General features: G+C 43.9%; 2 protein-coding genes across 2 annotated transcripts in view; both read right to left on the bottom strand.

Moving 5' to 3' along the window:
* Positions 1 to 22,934, bottom strand: part of NBL1 (NBL1, DAN family BMP antagonist) — a 62,770-nt gene that overhangs the window by 22,774 nt on the left and 17,062 nt on the right. The gene's annotated exons all lie outside the window — the stretch shown is intronic.
* Positions 5,421 to 22,934, bottom strand: part of MICOS10 (mitochondrial contact site and cristae organizing system subunit 10) — a 34,599-nt gene continuing 17,085 nt past the window's right edge. Inside the window, exons 2-4 of the mRNA XM_055331413.1 lie at positions 9,645 to 9,692; positions 8,336 to 8,445; positions 5,421 to 5,671 (exon numbers count right to left, since the gene is read on the bottom strand). Of these exons, the coding sequence (XP_055187388.1) occupies positions 5,657 to 5,671; positions 8,336 to 8,445; positions 9,645 to 9,692 (173 nt within the window). The 3' untranslated portion in view covers positions 5,421 to 5,656. The remainder of the gene's footprint in view (positions 5,672 to 8,335; positions 8,446 to 9,644; positions 9,693 to 22,934) is intronic.

Raw genomic sequence — 22,934 nt, 5'->3', positions numbered from 1 at the left:
ATCTTTAAAAAAAATTTAGCCTCTTAAAAGTAGAGTATAAAGGTAGTATAAATATCACCAGTATACACTGTAAAGAGGGTTTTCATTTTCAAACCAGGCGACAGGTACATTTTACTATTTGTAAATAATGTCTTAAAAAAAACTAATTGAAAAGTGTAGTTTTTAAAATGCCCGGGTCAATAAAATGTCATGATGCTTCCTCATGTTTGCAAGGAAGCTCTGATTCCCAATTATGTTTCTGATTAATAAACAGGAATTGTTTTTTAAATAAAGACAGCTGATTTCAAATTGGATCAACTTGTTCTTATCAGTTTAAACTTAATGGAACGGATTTCAATAGTTCAAGTGTGTCAAATCAGACTTAAACTGGATCGAGAGCCCCTTTGAATGACCCTCGTCAGTTTATTTATTTATTTTTTTGACCCTCGTCAGTTTGAACAGTTTACAACTGAGTAGTTAAGAGCTTAGGTTCTGGAATCAGATAAAAATCCTGCCTGTATCACCTCTTGGCTGTTTGTCCTTGGGCAAGTTCATTTATCCTTTCCAAAGCTGTTTCTTTTTTTAAAAAAACATTTTATTTATTCATGAGAGACACACAGAGAGAGAGAGGCAGAGACACAGGCAGAGGGAGAAGCAGGCTCCACGCAGGGAGCCCAACGTGGGATTCGATCCCGGGACCCCAGGATCACGCCCTGGGCTGAAGGCAGCGCTTAACTGCTGAGCCACCTGGGCTGCCCCGTTTCTTCTTCTATAAAATGAGGATATGAGTACTTCTCTCATTGGGTGTGTTATAAAAATTAAGCATCATGATGTATATAAAGCCTTAGAACACTAACTGTCACCACTATGTGCCCCATAAATACTATTATATAGTCACTCGAAGTGATCAAATTAAGCTCTGCCTGGCTCAGACTGGCTGGACCAGGAATAGGGAAAGATGACTCGGCTGACAGTTGATAATGGGCTCCTTTTTCTAGTCCCAGTTTCTCCCCTATTAAAGACTCTTCTCCTGCCCACTCCTGAATTCCTCCAAGAATTCTTGACATCGCCTTCCCCCACTCGCATCTCCTGGCTCTGTGCTCCAACCTGAGGATCGCACAATTAAAGCCAAATATCCTGAACACAAATGTTCACTCGCGGTGCCGCCTCCTACCATGCCCGAAGCTCCCCAAGGAGGTCTCAAGTTCCCTTCCTATTCCTTAGTGTCCCCTGTCCTCCTGCCCCTCCCAGCGTACCCCGTGCTCATTGAGTAACTCTGTGTTAGCTACAGGTAGTTACAGAAGGGAGATGCCACAGTGGCTTTGCGCACGCGTATCTCAATGGAGCAGAGTGAAAACAAAGGACACTAATACTCATGAAGATGCAGTGTTTTCTAACTACTTTCAGTTTATTACACGAAATTCCTTTGAGACATCCATTCCCTCTCAGATCTTGCTAATTTAGACTCTTAAGAACTGGACTCCCAGGATGCCTGGGTGGCTCAGTGGTTAAGTGTCTGCCTTTGGCTCAAGGCGTGATCCCAGGGGCCTGGGATCAAGTCCCACATTGGCCTCCCCACAGGAAGCCTGCTTCTCCCTCTGCCTGTGTCTCTGCCTCTCTCTCTGTGTCTCTCATGAAAAAATAAATAAAATCTTAAAAAAAAAAAAAAAAAAAACCAGACTCCTTGAGCCTTAGGATTACACCCATTCTGTTCTGGGACAGTCCCCTACCCACCCTTAATAATAAATACAGTGTACTCCATTCTGACTCAAATAGCAACCACCTCTTTTTATTTATTTTTTATAAAAGATTTTATTTATTGATTCATGAGACACAGAGAGAGGCAGAGACACAGGCAGAGGGAGAAGCAGGCTCCCTGCAAGGAGCCCGATGTGGGACTCGATCCCGGGACTCCAGGATCACACCCTGAGCTGAAGGCAGACGTGCAACCACTGAGCCACCCAGGCGTCCCTCACCTCTTTTTAATACTTGTGTTAGCACATATATGTACTCCCAAAGCCTATATGGTAGGGATTCTTTTTTGTCCCTTTGCAGAGAAGGGAGTCATCCGGCAGCTAAGTGGTGGAATGGGAACTTGGACCCCCACAGCCCCAACCCTGCTCCTCTAAGTCCTATGCTCTTTCCTAGAGTCCTCCCACCTCTTCCTTGCTCCCCATCGGTCCTCTTCCTTGGGGACACTTCTGGCTCTAATAGTGATCACAGATTGTCACACCAGCTCCACACACAGGCTGCGCGGTGAACACGGGAACCTCTGCCCTGCTCCTGCCCAGGCCTGTGCTCACCCCGACCTCATCCTTTGGTGTCCGAGGGGAAGTGGTGCTTGCAGCACACTTAAGGAAAAAAGTGGTGATAGCTTCCAGATGAGCTTATTTCTAAACTTAACATTCTTTTTGGTACTTAGAATTTCCACTTTCTCCCTTCCACCTTTCTGCATTTATGTAATTAGAAAGCATGCAGTGGGAAACTGTTTGTGTCTCTGTACGCTCAGGATGAAGGCTGCTCCAGCCCCATGGAGTACATCCTTGTGGAAGTAGTTTGCAGAGTTTATTTGGACAGATTCAAAAATAGTCCTTCAACAATACAATCAGATGGAACCACAACAAGTAAAATGTAATTATGGCTTGGTTACATTAAAAAAAAAAATGTAAACAGTGAGTCTTGGGAAAACTAAGTCTACAAAGATATCTCCTTCATTACCAATCTCTGCATTTCCTACAAGCAAGATTTCAAGACTGCATTCTTGGATCTTTTGGAATGGGTGAGAGAGGATGACACTCACTTAAGGAGACAAAGTGTGTTCTGAGGCCATTTTTCAGAACAAAGACCTATTTCTGCATAAGGCAAATGCAGCCTGATAAAGACTCCCCCAGTGGGTACTTGGAATGCCAAAGTCATTCACCTAAATGAGTTCAAAATACATATTGTTCTGGGCCAAATTATACAGTGTCAAGCTCAGACTGTATGAATTTATATATGTTGGCAGAGCAGGCCACTTTCAGGGCGCCACAGCTTTATCCTAGTATCCTGTGCCCAGTTGGGTTCCCATCACTCTCTCCCCAAACCCATGAATTTCCTTGTATTTGGTTCCAGAAGAGCAGACAAGAAGCAAAGTCAAAGTTTCACGGCCCCACAAGGGAAAAGAGCCTCGGAGGACTTGAATTTCTGATGAAACTTAAAGTAGAACAGAATGTGTGCCTTTGCCAAAGAGCTGGAACTTTCTGAAGGTTGATTTGGGATGGGGGCAGGGAGTGGGGACAAGATTGAGTACTGTGCTTTGGGCCAGTCTCTGCTCCAAAGAGCTACAAGGCAGGAATACAAAGTACTCTGGAATTAAAGCAAATAGTCAATGCTTCCTTTGGCCGGCCTTTGCCCAGAATCATTCGCTCACAGAGCTGACCAGTTTCTCAAACACGTAAGTGGCGACTCAACGATGCTGGGCAAAGGGACCCTCCAAACATAATGCCCAAGCCCATGACTATAACGAAATAGGGAAGCTGGCTTCCGGTGTTCATTTTCATTCCGTATTCTCCTGACATTATCCAGAGAACCAGTGGGCATGCTGTGTTTTCTGTTTTCTTCTTTTTTGGAAAGGGACCTATTATTCTTCTCTCTGCCTGAATAAATACAGAAAAACTGGAGGGAAATAATAACTCTTAAAGCAAATGTGAAGACGAGTAAGGGATGAAACAGGTTGCAGAGGTATTTTTCTTTGAACGACATAGGTTGTCTTGATCACGGAATGAAGGGGGCAGAGTGGAAAACAGCAGATGGCTATGGCGAGCCATGGCTGTGACTTAGAGTCCTGGGCTCAGGCCCACTTTGGGCTTTAAGTGATTCAAATAAACAAAAAGGCCCACAGAGCAGAGGAGTCTGGATGGTTTCAGGGCAGAGAGCCACTGCTGCCTGCTCTGGTCCAGAGCTTAGCATACCTTTTTGTTTTTTTTTTTTTTTTTAATCTTTTTTTTTTAAATTTTTTTTTTTATTTATGATAGTCATACAGAGAGAGAGAGAGGCAGAGACACAGGCAGAGGGAGAAGCAGGCTCCATGCACCGGGAGCCTGACGTGGGATTCGATCCCGGGTCTCCAGGATCGCGCCCTGGGCCAAAGGCAGGCATAAAACCGCTGCGCCACCCAGGGATCCCTTAGCATACCTTTTTGGAAAGGGGGATGGGATGAAGGAGGAAGGAGGGAAAAAAAGAGAGGGTATTTCTACCCTGAATCTACTCATTACGATGCTGGCAAGAACCGTGTAATCAAGGTTCCACAACTGGGCTCAGACACTGGTTCCACCCCACTGCCGGCCCCCACCCCACCCCACCTGGCCCCCCGTGCTCTGGCTCCACAGACCCCCTCGGACTTTCCCAAACACCATACACACTGCGCGATTCTGCGCCTTTACATAAGCCACCTTCCTGTTCTTTCTCGGGGGCTCGAATGTCCACATCAACTCTAAGTATCAGTCCGTGGTATTCCCTCCTCCGCCAGGCCATCCGAAGGACACCTCGCTGCTCCTTCTCCTTGGTTCCTCTGTACTCCTACGCCCCTCTGCTTCAGCATCAAGAGTCTGCGTACCCGGTTTTCCAGCACATGCTAAGCACCTCGAGGGCAGGGGCTTGTGTCTTACCTTTCCATCTGTCTCTGCTGCCTGGAATGGTGCCTGGCTCACACAAGCTGCTCAGTCCACATGTACAGGATAAAGTGGGGTCAAGCTCTGCCCATCTTCTTTTTATTGTAAAGACAGAAACACAGTAGGAAAGCCTGAGCTCCCTCTGGGTTTCTGTACATTTTCAGAAGAAATGGCCATGATATTACTTGTAAGTCCAGCCTCCCGGGTTCCAGTGAAACCAAAGGGATGAACTCAGGGAGGGGCATGACAAGTGGCCCCTCCGTCCACAACCTTCAGCTGCTGTGTGAAGATAAAATCGACCCTACCAGGAAGACATGCCACCAGCTGTCCCCATCCCCTGGGGCAAAGCCCCCTGCACTGAAGCCTGGACCGTGTCCAGCCCCATGAAGCAGCAGGAAACCGTGACATGGATGGAGTGAGCCACTGCCACCGCCGCTCGGGTGTGCACCCTTCTGTACAGCCACCATCCGCCTGCGAGCGGCAGCCACAGCCGACGGGCCGCGACATGCGGGTCTCACAGAGCTGCTGCAGCAAGACAAGGTTCCTTGAGATGTCTGTCATCATCAGCAGACAAGGCAGCGGCCACCTCCAAGCACCAACTAAATGAGGTGGAGGCAGTTTTGAACACAACCCGGCAGGGGACCAGGGGCGGGTGGTGGAAAGGGTGCACACCAGCTGTGATTTCGGGAAGGCTCTGTGCGAGGCGGGGACCAGGAGGTTACAGCTGCTGGCAGTTCAAATACAGCCATCCTTAGGCTCAAAGACCAAAGGCAAAGAAACGCAGGCAATGCATGGGCTGCCTATTTTTAATTTATTTCCTTTAAGACCACCTCCTTGCGATTTCCAGAGAGAAAATACAAAACAAGAAACAGACTTCGTTTCAAATACATAAACAGTGCGCTGGAGTTTAAAGCATTACTGATAACATTGTTACAGAAGAATGTCAGCTCACTCCAGGGCACTTCAGTATTCCTGAGGAATAAACATGGTTTCTCTTTTCCTCCCACTGGGATGTTCTCAGGTGTAAGTCACTGCTCCTGCTCCTGGAAAGTAAGGACACTCTGATTACAAGTGTGCAGACAGCATTTTGACAACCATCGCTGACCTAAGGGATCGATGGGCCCCAAACCTTAACACCCTGTTTGCTTTACAACAAGACGACTGTAAACGCCCCTCCCAGGGCCTCAAGAGTGGCTCCCTAAACCTGAGGGGAGGACAGAGGGAGAGGACCAGAGCAGGACTAAATAGTCAGTATCCGGACGACTATTCCTAAAACTCATCAAAGGGCCGCACCACAGGTGAGCGGACACAGCACGGCTCTGCAATCACATAGCCAACTACTGATGGGACCTTGTGCAACTTCCTTAACCTCGGGAAGACTGTGTTTCCTCATCTGCTGAAAGAGGGAAAAGTAGAACCTCTCCCACTAACCTACTGGGAGGGAGGTCTCGAGAAAGAACAGAAGGCAAGGCACCTAGGAGGGCCTCGCAAAGGCACAGCAGGCACTCAACAGACAACTACCATAAAATGACTACCTTGAAACAGCCCTGTGCTGTGCTCCTCTCTTCAGAGAATGGAGGATGAGCACACAGGAGCACAGACTCAAGTCCAGGTAAGGTTACAAGGCCATTTTGAAGCAGTACATACAAGGCTGTTAAAAAGGAACAGTGTTTGCCATAGTAGCTCCCAGCCATGAAATGTATGATATGCATATAGTCACCCCTGAGCCATCATCCACGACAACTCAGTTTGGAACAATGAAAATATTCTGAACAAAGAAAAGACCTGAAGCTCCGCTCCTATCCTTTCTGTTCTCTCCCCAATCCAGCTGTGGTGCCAAAAAAAAAAGGGTCCGGGAGCGGTGGAAACTGCCTGTCGTCGGCTGCGGTGCCAGGCAGCTGCGCCTCTTCTCGCACTGTCCCTATGATGACCCCACCCGGGCGCTGGCGCAGCGATGGCTCACTAACACGGAGGGCTGCCAGGCCTCCTGGCCAGACAACTGCCCCCTACTCCAGTTCTGTTGCTGAGCACACGTAGGCTGGTGGCTCGGCCGGCAGTTGGCGACCTGAGCAGGTTCTAAGACAGAGGCTACTGGGATCCCTGGGTGCCGCAGCGGTTTGGCGCCTGCCTTTGGCCCAGGGCGCGATCCTGGAGACCCGGGATCGAATCCCACATCGGGCTTCCGGTGCATGGAGCCTGCTTCTCCCTCTGCCTGTGTCTCTGCCTCTCTCTGTGACTATCATAAATAAATAAAAATTAAAAAAAAAATAAGACAGAGGCTACTGAGCTGCGGTGGGTCCTGTCGGTGGAAATTTGGTGACCCTTCCGGCTACAGCTCTTGACCAGAACTGGGACAATCAATTGTACCACATCTTCCACTCCACTTGTTATTATGGTGCAAGTCAATCACCCTTTCTGGGCTGGCCTCCACTACTATCACCAACATTCTTATTGGTATAGCACTTCACAGCTTAAAAACATTTTCACAACAAATTCTCACAGCAACCACGTAGGCAGGAATTATTACCTTCGTTTTACAGACAGGAGACAGAAACTCAGAAGTAAAAACTCAAGATCACATAGGAAGCAAGTGGTGGGTGGCCCAGGACCAAACCCCAGACTCCCGGCTTCGGGGCCCTTCCCACCAGCTCCCTGCTGCTGCCCAGATCAAAGCAACTAACTCTAGCTCAAGGGTGACCCAGAAAGGAGATGGTTTTACACATCCAGGCAACGGGATGCTCTTCACTGAAGCTGGTGTTGCTACGAAGAGTAGGCCTTAGTAAACCCAAGGCCTCAAGCACATCTAATAGGATATATAGTTTACTTCACTCATTCATTTCATATTTATTTGAGTGTCTACTTTGTTCCAGGCCCTGGGGATACAAAAATGAATACCACCCTGTCCTTGAGCACTTGGCCTCCCATGATCCTTTCCCCAAACCCCACAGTAATCAATCATCTAACGTAAGGCAATGGGGAGAACCTCAGCAGATGTGCTACCTTCTCCCTGCGGAGGTGCGTGCTACAAGTTTTCATCTTGTCCACATTATTAAAAATCCATCTGTACACCACAAGGACTTACAGTCAAGAACCCACCCTCCTCAATAAAAAGCGGAATAATGTTGAGTCCCAGCTGTCTTTAGGTTTAGCCTGAGCATGTGTGAGCTGTTGACAGGGCACTCAGATCTTGAACATAAATGCTACTTACAGATATTTAAGACAAATCTACTGTACAGTGATGATAAACACCCAGGCAGGTTCATCAGTTCCACTCACTAACATAAAAGTGTATAAGTGAATGCACAGGTACATCTCAAAGTACAGTGGGAGGGAAGGACTTCAGGCACCATATCGGTGCTAACATCTCTAAAGGTCAAAAAGCAATTAGGAGCTTAGTGGTACTATGATGACACACCTAGTTTATTAATTATATGTGCTCCAAAGAATTCTTCAAGGACTCTGGAGAAATTCTTTGCTTTTAACAGAAAGAGAAATATTGAGATGCCTGGGTGGCTCAGTGGTTAAGCAACTGCCTTCAGCTCAGGGCATGATCCTCAAGTCCCAGGATCGAGTCCCACATCAGGCTCCTTGCATGGAGCCTGCTTCTCCCTCTGCCTGTGTCTCTGTCTCTCTGTGTCTCTCGTGAATAAATAAAATCTTAAAAAAAAAAAAAAGAAAAGAAAGAGAAATATCAATTCTGTACGTACTTTGACATATTTTCCATGTAGAAGATATGGAGCCTGGAAATCATGCTGACAGTTGGAGTAGGCCATTCCCAATCCCATGCCAGAACCAAAGGCTAATGGCCACATTCTTCCTAGTGAGCAGAAAAAGGAAAATCCCAATAGGGAACCATTAAGAGAAGATAAAGCTTTTTCTGTGGCTTAAATACATTTGCTTAGAGTTCAAAAAATATTCAACATGCATCCTATTGATGACTACAAGACACCATACATTTCTATCGATATTTAATCAACAGCTAAAAACCAGGAAAGGGAGCCTATTAGTGAATTTACTAATTTAGCAAATATTTACCAAGTACCTATGCTGCTAGGTTCAAGGTCTTAACAAGTGGTGCAGGGCAGCCCGGATGGCTCAGCGGTTTAGTGCTGCCCTCAGCCCAGGGAGCGATCCTGGAGACCCGGGATCGAGTCCCACATCAGGCTCCCTGCGTGGAGCCTGTTTCTCCCTCTGCCTGTGTCTCTGCCTCTCTGTGTCTCTCATGAGTAAATAAATAAAATCTTAAAAAAAAAAAGTGGTGCAATATGAAAACAGTGGACATGGTTGAACCTTTGAATTTTTCTTTATCTATTCTAATCATTTGCTTATTCTAACTAATTTCTTATCAGAAATACCACCTTTCAGTAAGGTGCTTGAATTTTAAATGGAACCATGTGAACTTGTGCGGTAAGCCATAAGGCTTATTTATGACAATACTATAAATGACTGTTTTGTATCAGGTCTGTGAATTAATTATGATTCTCTAATGTATTCCCCACTCATTCTTCACAGAAAGGGGTCAAAGTGACCCCTCTGGCTTCTGTTCAATAGCCAAACCTTCAGAAGTTCTTCCACAGAGTGAAAGGGATATTGTCTGCCTCTTGCTTAGGAGAATTTCTGGCCAAAAAGCATGTGTATTTCTGGTCCACTTGTTTTTATGACCAGCAGGACTCTCATTTTCAAGTTCCTTTAGAAAAGATTATAATTAATTAGAAATATTTGTGCATGCAGATTTGGCCAAATGACTCACTGGCATAAAGTACAGGCTTTTTGGATGATATCATATTGAAGTTATCAGGCACCCTGACTCAACACCCAGGGGGAACTCCGGAGGTGCCCAACCCATTCTGACCTCTTCAGAGTCCACATTCTCTGCCTAGCACCTTTGACAGCGGCCTACCTAACCCCATAAACGGATGGGTGGCAACCACGAAGCTGTGTCCTCCAGAAGTGTGCCTGTTATGTGTGTATGCACACTAGGACATTATGTGAAAAGGCAGTAAAATTCACACTTACTTTTAAAGAAGGTAAGTGAGAAAACAAGTCCTAATCCAAAACCAGTACCTACAAGAGGGAGGAAAAACACGTTAAGTCTTATAATAATAATTTAACAAAAGTAAAATGAACATTTCATAAATATGAACATCTGTAAAACAAATTGTTTCTTAAATAATTTGGTACTGAATTGATTTTCTCATTTCTGACCTTCTTATCATCAGAGGCTTTATAGATGCCTTGGGTCCTTCTGCCTACAATAGAGGATAGAAACTTTATTCCCAATTCTGTCTAGACAAGTCTGGCAGGGTAGGGGAATGAGCCAAGAGACAGTTCTTGAGTAGACGCTCTCTGCTCCACTTGCAAATAGCGTCTGGCTTCTTGGGCTCTCCTAGCCATCTTCCTTAGGGGTGCCAGAGACAGAACATTAGATAAACAATGCCGACTGGAAGCTCCCCTTGTCATTTTAGCATTTTGAGTGATGGCTACTTTTTGAGGAATAGGGAAAGAAGTGATCCAGAACATTCCCAAAGGCTGTCGCATGTCAGACACAAGTCAGAGTAACCAGACAGAGGGAAAGAATTTCCTCAAAAGGCCCAAATGTGGAGATCAATTCCCTTCCCTTGTTTACACTCATACAGCATTTTCAACCACTATCGGTCAAAATAAAAGAACAAATGCAAGCGTATTATAATTGTCTGGCAGAAAAAAAAATTAAATACCTAATTTCAATCAAACATCACAGGAACTGGAACACCTGGGTGGATCAGTGGTTGAGCGTCTGCCTTTGGCTCAGGTCGTGATCCCAGGGTCCTGGGATCAAGTCCTGCATCAGGATCCCAGAGGGAGCCTGCTTCTCCCTCTGCCTATGTCTCTGCCTCTCTCTGTCTCCCATGAATAAATAAAATCTAAAACAAAAAACAAAACAAACAAACAAAAAAAAAAAAAACACCTCACAGGAATCTAAGCTTGTGGAGGAAAAAGACTAGACCCCTATTTTTACCAGTATTTCTCAAACTTTGGTCATCCTAGTGCTGCCATCACAATTTTTGCTAAATCTACACCACCTTCACAATTCATCTTTTTTTTTTTCTTTAAAAGATTTTATTTATTTATTCATGAGAATACACAGAGAGGGGGAGGGGCAGAGACACAGGCAGAGGGAGAAGCAGGCTCCATGCAGGGAGCCCAACATGGGACTCGATCCCGGGTCTCCAGGATCACGTCCTGGGCTGAAGGCGGCGCTAAACCGCTGAACCACCAGGACTGCTCCATCGTTTTCTTTAAAAAAAGAAAAAGAAAATCAAAGCACGTATTTAAATAAATGAATTTGGCTTGAACGTAAATAACATTGGTGTAATTATAGCTTTGAGCGCTAGTTATATCTTTTTCATAAGATGTGTTAAGATGAATGTAGAACCATTAAAAGATATTTTTTTGTCTATGGTACCATTTTAGGGCAAAAAAATAAAATAAAATAAATCACCCCTGGTACTGTAGCGATCAATACATGTCCCAAACTTTGAGGTAAACTCATTTTTCCATTATTGAAAAAGTAAGTTATATATATCAAGGAAACACACCGAGATCTGATTATGTATTTTTTCTCCAGACTTGACCATTGCTTTTAGACCTCAGAGTATTGAGGCTCTTTATATAAAGCGTCTACTCCAGAGTCCAACTGAGCCCCCAACCAATCTCTTGATAATTAAGCACCACCAAAAAATTCCAATTCTCACTTTGCCTTAATAGTTTTCCAATTTGTGCTGTTGGAATCCCAAGAGCTTCTTCCCAGTCTAACCATGACTGTAGGTTACTGCAGTATAAACATTCATAGTACTCCCTGGTCAACCAGCCTAACCTCTGCTCCAAACACAGAACTTTAGCACAAGTAAGCAAGCTAAGTCACATAATTATGCAATCACCAAGCTGATGGTGGCCTGAAGAAAGTATTTATGCAACTTACTCAGAATGATTTCTGATCATTCTCTCCTGACACGTATGTGTGGCCATGGTGTATGTTTCTTTCCTATGACTGAATCCTAGACAAATATGAATTTTAATTAAAAATCATTACTTTGCCCTGTCCAAAGACCCTGCATTAGGTTTAGTGCCCAACTTTGAAATGCAGTATCTGAAAATTACTAAGTTCACCCTGATGTCCGTATAATTTATAATCTGGTGGAAAACTAGTCAGTTTACAGACCACAATAGTTAACTCTGTTCAAAGCTAACATCATTTGAAGGAAAAGGAACTAACATTTTGGTATTTCCCATGAGTACCCACCATTCTCTCCCCTTCCCACCCCCAAATTCTCTGTCAAACCAAATGACAACCTGATACAGGATTATCCCTTATTTTTTCCGATGCAGAAAATACTTTGCTCAGGGATACTCTGTTTAGTTAGGGGTATAACAGTGAATGGGGCCAAGGTCTACCAGACTCCAAAGCCACTCTACCCACTATGTCTTGACACTGGCCCTACAATTTCAACCCCGGAACAATCACTATCCTCCCAAGGGAAAATTGGAGTGTCAAGATTTCTACTGCCAGTGAAGATAGAGCCAAAAACCAAACTGTGCTTCCCACGCAACAGCCCAGAACGCTCGGCAACCAGGGCAGTAACAAGTCTGCACAAGGCCAAAAGGGCTTGTTCAGATTCATTCCCAAACTAATCCTACTGCACACGTCACAGACACAAGTCCATCTGGTAGGTGAGATTCCAGAGCTTTAGAGAAATGCGAGCTATCACGATTGATACTCCTTGGTGAGAATCTGCTGTTGCCCAGTTTATAAAATGGCACCGGGTTCAATTTCAAAGCAACATGCCTCACCCCCTTGCAGCTGGAAGATGAGTAAGACAGTAAATTGGTACTAGAAAATGAGGTAAAGGATTTGGACTGGCTTACAGATTTCAAACCAGGCAATGGGATGGGGAGGTAGGCCAGTAAAAACATAATGGCTTACAATCAGAGCTTTTGGTCTTCTCCATCTGGAAGGCAATTTTTTGGCAAACAAATCAAAAGCCCAAAAGGAAAATATTTCAGCATTTTTCTTGTCCCTCTGACTCCATGCCTGTCTCTCCTATTTTTCCCCAAGGAAAGAAAGCTCTCTGATGCTCAACTTTTCCAAGTAGTAGACCAAGAATGATGGTAACCCACTGCTACCAGCATCGCTCACCACGGAGATGAGAAATGTTTCAACATCACTCAATACAGAACAGGAAATTTTACCCTAGACACTTAAGCTCAGGTATATACCCCAACCACCTGGTTCTGCTCCCAGCAAAGGCAGCTATCTGCAAGTCTGAGATCCAAATCCTAGGTCAGACTAACCAATAGATGGAGTGTGCTCTGTGGTGTTCAACTGGGCTACTACCTCTTCAATTCTGAAGAGTGATTTCCCCTCCCCAACATCGTTTCTATATTTTTAAGACCCAAAATAACAAGACTGTCCTCTTCAGAAGAATAGAATATGGAAACTGATTTTTCAATGCCAATGTTTTACTTAAACTTAGCTATCTCGGTTATTTGAGAGATTAGCAACGGTGGAGCCACTGATGAGTTTCACAGGCTCAAGTTCTCACATGCTGGATTTGTTTTAAAAGGCAACATGTTGCTTCAAAGAAAGTCCCACCTGATCTGGGGACACCCACTCTGCAGCTGTTTCCACTAAAGATTGGCACCTCTAGGCCACGTTTAAACTTTGTAACAATAAAACATGAAAGGTTTGTCTTACAATAAAAACAAACCAACATGGAAAAGAGAAGAGTTTTCTCCGCCTTTGGCCACTTTTTTGTGTTGTTGCATGACAAGCTCTCTTAGAGGAAAAAAGCCAAAGGAAAAAGTACAAAGCATTTTTCACCTTCCCTGGAAGCAAATATTTAACTATGAATAAAGTTTATATAACTTTGCCTTCCCCCCACTCAAGCCTGTTCTTCTGCTCCATGCTGTCTGGAATGACAAATAACCCTACAGGAAAGAAATGCCTGATTATAGGTACACATCTTCCTCGTGGCAAAGTCCAGTTATGAGGGGAAGGAGGGGGGGCAAGGCAAAAAAAAAAAGAGGAGCCTTATGGAATTGACATTAGGCAAGGAGCCCATGCTCCGAAACCATTTCTTTTGGAGAGGAAAAAGAATTGGCACAAATTCTTTCAAAAAGAAATTACTCCAAATCAATCTAACCCTGCACTTCCCTGCACACTTAGTGCCCAAAAGGACATCATAAAGCTGGCTAGCAGAGAAACAGATTTTTAGGAAGGAACAATCCCTTAACAGTTCATCTGATACTATTTTTTTAATGATAAATTTATTTTTTATTGGTGTCCAATTTACCAACATACAGAATAACACCCAGTGCTCATCCCATCAAGTGCCCCTCTCATTGCCCGTCACCCATTCATCCCCCGCCCTCCTCCCCTTCCACCACCCCTAGTTCGTTTCCCAGAGTTAGGAGTCTTTATGTTCTGTCTCCCTTTCTGATATTTCCCACACATTTCTTCTCCCTTCCCTTATATTCCCTTTCACTATTATTTATATTCCCCAAATGAATGAGAACATGTAATGTTTGTCCTTCTCCGATTGACTTACTTCACTCAGCATAATACACTCCAGTTCCATCCACATTGAAGCAAATGGTGGGTATTTGTCGTTTCTAATGGCTGGGTAATATTCCACTGTATACATAAACCACATCTTCTTTACATCTGATACTATTTTAATAACAAAACAAGAAAGAACTCACTCCCACTAATGACATGTAAAATACATATAAAATATTGCCATATCTTATGCCCAACTGGATTTTGTAACAAATTTAAAAGAAAAACAACCCAAAGCAGTACACCCATGTGTGCCTTAAGCTTTATTCTATGTAAGAAAGGGGAGGAAATAAATATATGTTGATGGCCATTATTGTGATATGTGGACAATTTCTAGTTCCAACTGTATTTAGAAAAAAATCTTTGTTCTTGCCATACCACCTATGATAAAGCTTTATTTCGCTGCAAATCATTAAGAAGCAAGCATAATCAGCAAAAATTAACAAGCAGGCTACATAATCTGATTGCAGTCTTGGGGTAGAAATGTACTTTGGATGTGAGCCCCTACACAGAACAAGTTGGAGCAGTACACGCTCCTGAGGAACCGACTTCGTAAAAGCTGCACTTGCCAATGGACTTCCACACAAGGAGGAGGGACTCATTGTTTGCAGAGACAGAGAAAAAAAAAATCCTCATAAAGTCACTTAGAAAACATTTCTATGAAAGATCACGGGGGGGGGGGGGGGAAGACCATGGGCCCATTTTATTTATCAATAAGTTATTACAATAACTAAACTCACTCCAGCTTACATTTAACGTCTTATTATTTTTTTTATTTTTTCACTTTTATTTATGTTTTAAAAGATTTTATTTATTCATGAGATACAGAGAGAGGCAGGGAGAGAGGTAGAGGGAGAAGCAGGCACCATGCAAGGAGCCCGATGCATAAAACTCGACCCCGGGACTCCGGGATCACACCCTGAGCCAAAAGCAGATGCTCAACCCCTGAGCCACCGGAGCATGCCTAGGTTTTTTATTTTAATTCCAGTATAGTTAACAGCATACTAACACTATTGGCTTCAGGTGCACAATATAGTGATTCAACAATTCTCTACATTAGTACTCATCATGAGAAGTGGACTCACATGTCACACTTTAAATAAAGCTCCTATATTCATAAGCCTAAAGCACAGTAATCAACGCTAAAATGTGATCTGTATCTAAAAATTAAGTGAAAATTACACAGCAACTCCATCGTAATTTCTATACCTTAGATCAAAATTTATGAGCAAAAACTTAAGTACCACAGCAATGGGCAGTTTTGTGAATATGAGAAGCTTCAGGAATTCCAAGCAAGTTTTTCAGATCCCTAGAAGCCATGTGCCAAGCAACTTTATCCTTAAATGTCGAAAAGAAAAGATAAAGGTCCCAGGACACCTGGGTGGCTCAGTGGTTAAGCGTCTGCCTTCAGCTCAGGGCGTGATCCTAGAGTCCCAGGATCGAGTCCCACATCGGGCTCCCTGCATGGAGCCACCTTCTCCCTCTGCCTATGTCTCTCTCTCTCTCTGTCGCTCATGAATAAATAAATAAAATTTTAAAAAGAAAAGATAAAGGTTCCAAAGCAAGGAGGGCTTTAGTCTCCTGAGTGGCCTGGCAAGAGAACTGGTGCCATCACAAGACGAGCCCACATCAGCCACTGTTGGGCAGCTAGCTCTCTGACTTCATGTTCATTATCTAACACCACCTGGCCTCAACCCGCTCCACTATAGAGTAAAAACAATCTCGCAGGGTTACTGTAGCAGGAAAATGGAAGGTATCTGGCAGTGTCTGGAACAAAATTCAACAAGTGGTAGGTAAGCTGTTACTTCTCTAATGAAACTCAAAATAGGTCAAAAGTGTCATGTAATAGTTAATCCTCTATTAAAATACAACCCACTGGCTTGCCTAGGATCACACTGTGGGTGGAAAGTCACAATTCCCCCCACCCCCAACTCTGCATAGGTATCAGCAATTTTTTATAGGAACACCTCCAGTTTTGACACACATTTTTTAAAAATCAAGGATTCCTTCAGACTCATGACTAACTAGAACATTTTGCCTAAAATATGATAAAGATTTTCCTAGAGCTATCTGGTGTTTCATATTTATGCTTTGAATGTGGATTAATATCAAACTGATCTATTTATAACGGGCATGCTTTCCTGTTCAATCATGTTTCGATCAATGCTATTAAAATCATCAAATGCATTTGTTTTGACAGAACAAATAAGAATGTGCTTTTATAGAGACATACCCTTGGGACTGAGTTTAGTGAGAATTACATTTCCAAGAAACATTCCTGATTTATGAAAGATGCTCAGGGCCCAATTTATGAGGGGAAAAAAAGTTTTAAGTCCGCTCCAAACTGTGTTACTTAATGCTCTGAGGCAAAGACAGATTGTCCCAGGTGTCCATGTGTAAACGCCAAGTCATGTGAGTTAACCAGGAAAAGTGTGCCGGACCAGAGACCCAGAGATGGTAAATTCAGACTCTCAAAAGTCAACACTGCTGCAGGGTATATAGGAAACAGACTAAGAAGGTGGCTGTTTTACAAGACCTCCACCTTCCTGTGGCTCTCCGGACTAGACGGAGGCTGGAACATCTGTAGGAATTTCTCGAGTGGACGTCAATTCCCGGGATTCTGATCAGAACAAGCAAAGCAGTCAGCTGAAAGTAGTAAAGATAGGGAAGGTAAATGTGGAAGTCATTACTGGTGAGCTCTGCTTCAAGAAAGGCCCAACTCACTAAAAGGGTCCTTTTAAATGACTGCATGTAGCACATGATCCAACTTACAGAATTCTGACAATCATTCAACTTTTCAAGAATGCATAAAAGAAGAAACAGGTTTGGTACACATTTTCCTAACACAGAATTAGTTAATAAATTCACATGTGGGCATAGCATGCAGGAAAATGAAAAAAGGCTCTGAAGACCGAGGGAGACTGAAAAGAGGGAGACTGAAAAATACACACAATTACTAAGTTTCAATAAACACAGTAAAAGACTGCAATGCATTACATTGATTAGAGGGGAGGGTGCTTTGGAGGAACTAACATTTATAGAGTGTCCGGCACTGTATTATGTTTCTAAATATTATTTCATTTGACCCACAGAAGCACCTTGTAAGATGTACTATGATCCTGTCTTCCAGAAGAGGAAACAGTTCAGTGGAACTGGCTTACCCAAGTACACACAACTAAAAAATGTAGAATCTGAACCCAGGCTGTCTGACTCCAAAGTCACGGCTCTTTCCTATACAAAGGGGTAAACTTCATGGAGAGTTGAGCAGAGCAGCAAGGGCAACTGGTCTAATGTTACATATTAATACCAAGCATTTTCTGCGCTTGTAGCAGGTAGTTTATGACTATGTTACTCTTCAGTCCCTCAAGAAAATAATAGAAACCACAGGAGTTTGACTTTTCAGGAGCGGTAACAAAAACCTGAAATTACTCAGAATCAATGAGAAAGAGTCAACAACTCAAGCTGGGAAATACTTCCCTCTGTGCACCGGCTGTAGAGCAAATGACTCCAAATGGGCTGAGAGCTGATAAAATGGATCTAATTTCATCCAAACTGCTCAAAAGGGTGTCTTCTAGTGAGTTCCTTCCCTCCCAACACTCCCAATTCCTCTAGCCCATCCCCATTCATACAGTAACTGGATTCTCATCTTTGGGAAAGGAAATCGAGAAATCAGGGATTCAGGATACCCAACATGTACATCATTATAGCAGTTACGTTGTCACCTACTCCTGATCCGAATGAAAAATTCAGTGGCGAAACAAGAACCAATAATTTCTTTTCCTTACACAGTTACTTGAGCTACACTTATTAGCATTTATGAAGTAGAAGGCAAATGTGTTTATTCTTTGAAGGTGGGAATTGTTACTCAGTGGTCTATTTCAAGTGATAAGGTTGTGTGGACTTGGGGGTAAGACAGGTTAAACGTGAATGAGAAGACCGGTTAGGTGACTTATTAGTTGTGTCTCAGTCCTTGGGCAGATGATAGAACGCTCGGCATCTGTTCATATGGAAATCAGGAATACTAAGAGCTCCTGCCCCAGACTAGGGACCAGTGAGGGTGACACAGCAGAATATGTGTAAAGAGTCTGAAGAACAGTGCATTGTGCATAGTAACTGTGATCCCCTTCTCCCAACCAGCCAAACCATCCTGGTGGGTCAGGGGAAGGATGGGGGAGAGGCTGGTAAGATTTGTTTCAAGAACAAATCAAAAGTTCAAATATTTACTGAGTTCTGTAGGGCAAGGCTACAGGGGTTCAACAAAGGTCAGAAATGAATAAGACAGTCTCTTCCCTGGGGAGCCTGTGATGGGGGAAGGATAACAAGTCAGGGACCCAGGAAACTGACTGGGACAGTCTTCTGCTGGTCCAGAGAGAACAGGTAAGAGGAACACACTTAGCTGGGAAGATTTTTTAAAATACTAATGAGGGAGGTCATTTGAGTTGTCTTAAAAGGTAGACTTTGAACAGCCCCAGTTTGTGAGGAAGGGCACATGGCTCCATCCAAGGCTCACGGGGAAATTTGGGGGACTGGTGGGGGAAGGGAGGCAGTCTGCCTGAAGCTTGAGGTGTGTCCTAGAGAGGAGGTAAGGCTAGAAAGGGATTCAGCCCATTCTGAAGGCCCTAAAAGCATGATGGCACTGAATCTAGTAGGCAAGAGGCTGCCCTAAAGAGTTTTTAAGGGATCCCTGGGTGGCGCAGCGGTTTAGCGCCTGCCTTTGGCCCAGGGCGCGATCCTAGAGACCCGGGATCGAATCCCACGTCGGGCTCCCAGTACATGGAGCCTGCTTCTCCCTCTGCCTGTGTCTCTGCCTCTGTCTCTCTCTCTCTGTGTGACTATCATAAATAAATAAATAAAAAATTTAAAAAAAAAGTTTTTAAAAATATGACTGAAGCTGTGCTTTAGTAAGATTCATCTAACTAAGGTGTGTAGGATCACTTGGAAAGGAAGAGACATTTTGCTGGCAAAATTTACAGGACTTAACAACTGATTAAATGTGTGTATGTGGATCTGGGGTTTGGGGGCTGCAGCAGGGCAGGCTGTCAAAGAAAATGCTGAGAACTTCTATCTGGATAACTAGAAAAACATTGGTGCTATTTATAACATTCATCAAATAACCTTTTAATACCACAGTCCCTTAATCTAAAATATAACTGGGTTTATAAAACTAACACCTGAGGCACCTGGGTGGCTCTGTTAATCATCTGCCTTTGGCTCAGGTCGTGGTCCCCTAGAGTCCTGGGATTGAGCCCCATGTCGGGCTTTCTGCTCAGTGGGGAGCCTGCTTCCTCCACTTCCTTCCTGCTTTCTCCCCTTCTTCCTCTCCCTCTGCTGTTCCCCCTGCTTGTGCTCCCTGTCAAATAAAGTCTTAAAAAAAAAAAAAAAACCTGCAACATCCAGGTGCACCAACTCTCAGTTGAGTGTTAACTCTTGATTTCCGCTCAGGTCATGATCTTGGGGTCATGGGATTGAGCCCCATTCCGGGCTCCGGGCTCAGCTTGAAGTCTGCTTGTCCCTCTCCCTCGGCTCCTTACCTCCTCCCCAACTCAGGGTCAATCTGTCTAAAATAAGTAAATAAAATCCTTTGAAAAGGGGAACATGTACAATGTTTTCAGGAACACCACACAACATTTACTTGAAACACATTCATTAAACGCTTATGCTTCAGCATCCCATTATCTCATTTAATCCTCACCATTAAACTTCTTTTATTAGCTCCATCTTACAGGCCAAGAAACTGAGACTCAGAAAGGTTAAGTAACTTCCCCCAGGTCACACATCTGGGATTTGAACCCAGGCAGTCTGATTCCAGAGACCTGGTCCTTGATAGTCCGCTCACAGATACACAAAGCTATTATGATAATTGACTACCTAAAGTAAACAAAAACCTTCCCAAATTTGTCGTGACCAATACTATGTTGTGAGCATTTCCTTAATCACACAAACTGAGTACCTACTGTGTCCCTGGTGCTATGGTAGGCCCTGCAATCGCTAGGTTCACTGTCCAGTGCTGGAGCCAACTGATCATCAGAGACTCCAAGGGCAAGGTACAACGATGGGAACAGGATGCATGAAAAGCACCGAGAAGGATGCCCAAACCATTCTGGAGGGTTAGAGAAGGGGCAAGGGAAATGCTCCCAGGAGTTCCACGTTGCCACATTATCCAGTGTGAGGGAGACAGAGCATGAGTTTTTCAGGCCACACTAAGGACTCTGACCTCTGTTGTAAGCAGCAGGGAAGCAATAAAGGGAATTAAGCAGGGAAACAATATATCTGATGAGCACTTGACAAATGGGGGCAGAAGTGAAGAGACTCCCATCAGAGATGGGGGTACTGCAAGGCAAGAGCCATCACAGTAGCTCAAGTGGGAGGCAGGTCCAGACCGCAGACTCTCCTCTGTCCATCTACTGAAAAATGTCCTCTTACATACTGTAGTCTCTCAACAGCCCTGCCTCAGCCTCTCCTGTTTTTTTTTTTTTTTTACTTTTTTTTTTTTTAAATTTTTATTTATTTATGATAGTCACAGAGAGAGAGAGAGAGAGAGGCAGAGACACAGGCAGAGGAAGAAGCAGGCTCCATGCACCGGGAGCCCGATGTGGGATTCGATCCCGGGTCTCCAGGATCGCGCCCTGGGCCAAAGGCAGGCGCCAAACCGCTGCGCCACCCAGGGATCCCTCAGCCTCTCCTGTTATTCCCTGCTAGGCAGCACCGACAGGGACAGTATGAGGGACGGTATTTGAGGTGAGCAGCACAGGTTCCGCCTGACTGGCAGGGGATGGGAAGTGCTGAGCAGTGGGAGTGACCACACTCAGTGATGATTCTTAGATGATGGATCCTTAAGACATGGTCATGGAGGCACCTGGGTGGCTCAGTGGTTGAGCACCTGCCTTCAGCTCAGGTTGTAATCCCAGTATCCTGGGATCAAGTCCCACATCGCCCCCCCCCCCACAGGGAGCTTGCTTCTCCCTCTGCCTATGGCTCTGCCTCTCTCTCTCTGTGTCTCTCATGAATAAATAAAATCTTAAAAAAAAAAAGATAGTCATGGACAAAGGTAAAAAGAGATAAAAGGGGCTCAGATATTTGAAGAATATACCAATGGTTTTGAATTTCAGGTATTGTTGGTGCAAATGGGGAATATCCCAAATTAGCATTTGCAAAGGTATTGGAAGGGTTCACCTGAATTTCAAGGCCTTATATGAGTAAGCAACTTTTTTTCTGCTATTCAAATCTGGCTCTAATAAGGGGCCCAAGCCTAGGCAACAGCACCCAGCTGACTTTATATTCCAGTGGTACTGTACCATCTTCCTTATAGGCATCATTATTGACAAAGCCCCATAAATAAACTTCTCCAAGTCACTGGACTTGCATAGGTAAAGAAACCAAGAATTCAATTTTCATAAACTGAGTAAAGAAAAAAAGTCTTCTAACACAGAAGTTATGAGCTGAAATAAAATGAATTTCAGGTTGTAGTGGGAACAAGAAAAATAAGCTGTGATTTTTTGAGGGTCACGGCCAATATTTTCTGGGAATTCGTAAGATTGGTAGCATATATTCTAATGTCAACAATATATGACTAGAGCAGCAATATACTGTATTTATGCTTCTAATCAGAATGGGATATTTATGAGCTCACGAATTCAGGGTTTGTCACATATAGGTCTATACCAAAACAGTGAAACACACACACACACACACACACACACACACAAACCCTACAACTAATGGATCTCAATTTAATCATTTGAGATGATGCCAAGAAAGCGGCAGCTTTCTTAGGACTGCTTCCTAGTAAAAGGTGAATTATGTTGCTTAAATCACTCACTTCAGTTAATCATTTAAAATCTATCACACACAAATTCTGAGTGGTTTACATTTGCAGGTCCTGACAATCAGAAACATTTGTTCTAACTTGTAAACATTTGTCAAAGTCTACAAATCTGTCAACAATTATGTCAGTGTTACAGTAATTATAAATTATCCTAAGCATTCTAATGCAGCTTTATGTTGGATAAAGAAACTTGACATAAACACACTGGATTTCAATTCCTCCCGTATACAATGTTAACTATTAATCACACAGTTTTAAAATTCTACCTGAAGAAGACACCCAACTGAAGCAACTTTGGAAAGTCTGTATGGTTTTTAAAAAGCACTGCGATCTGCTCATTCTGCCAGCCGTGCCTCAGACCATCTTGCTACTCACCTCTTCGTCATTCATTAATATTTTTTTAAAGATTTCTTTTTATTCATGAGAGACATGGAGAGAGGCAGAGATACAGGCAGAGGGAGAAGCAGGCTCCCCATGGGGAGCCCGATGCAGGACTCGATCCCAGGATCCCGGGATCATGACCGGAGCCAAAGGCAGGCACTCAACCACTGAGCCACCCAGGTGTCCGTCATTCATTAATATTGACTCATATTCTTGTATTCCATATTCTTCTCATATGCACACATGCGGTGTTTCTTTTTAAGGCCTTAAAAATAAAGGGCTATTTTTTTTTTTTTAACAGAGATAGAACCAGAGAGCACAGCAAGGGGAATGAATGGCAGAGGGAAAGGGAGAAGCTGGCTCCCCCCTGAGCAGGGAGCCTAATGAAGGGTGTGATCCCAGGCCCCTGGGATCATGACCTGTGCTAAGGCAGACGCCTAACCAACTGAGCCACCCAGGTGCTCCGGGTTATGCTTTCTTTAAAGTCATTCTAATTATTCTG

Source organism: Nyctereutes procyonoides, unplaced genomic scaffold (assembly GCF_905146905.1).
Source record: "Nyctereutes procyonoides isolate TBG_1078 unplaced genomic scaffold, NYPRO_anot_genome, whole genome shotgun sequence".
NCBI classification, from domain to species: Eukaryota; Metazoa; Chordata; class Mammalia; order Carnivora; family Canidae; genus Nyctereutes; species Nyctereutes procyonoides.
Note: the sequence above shows the minus strand (reverse complement) of the source record. Positions and strands in the feature narration are given on the sequence as shown.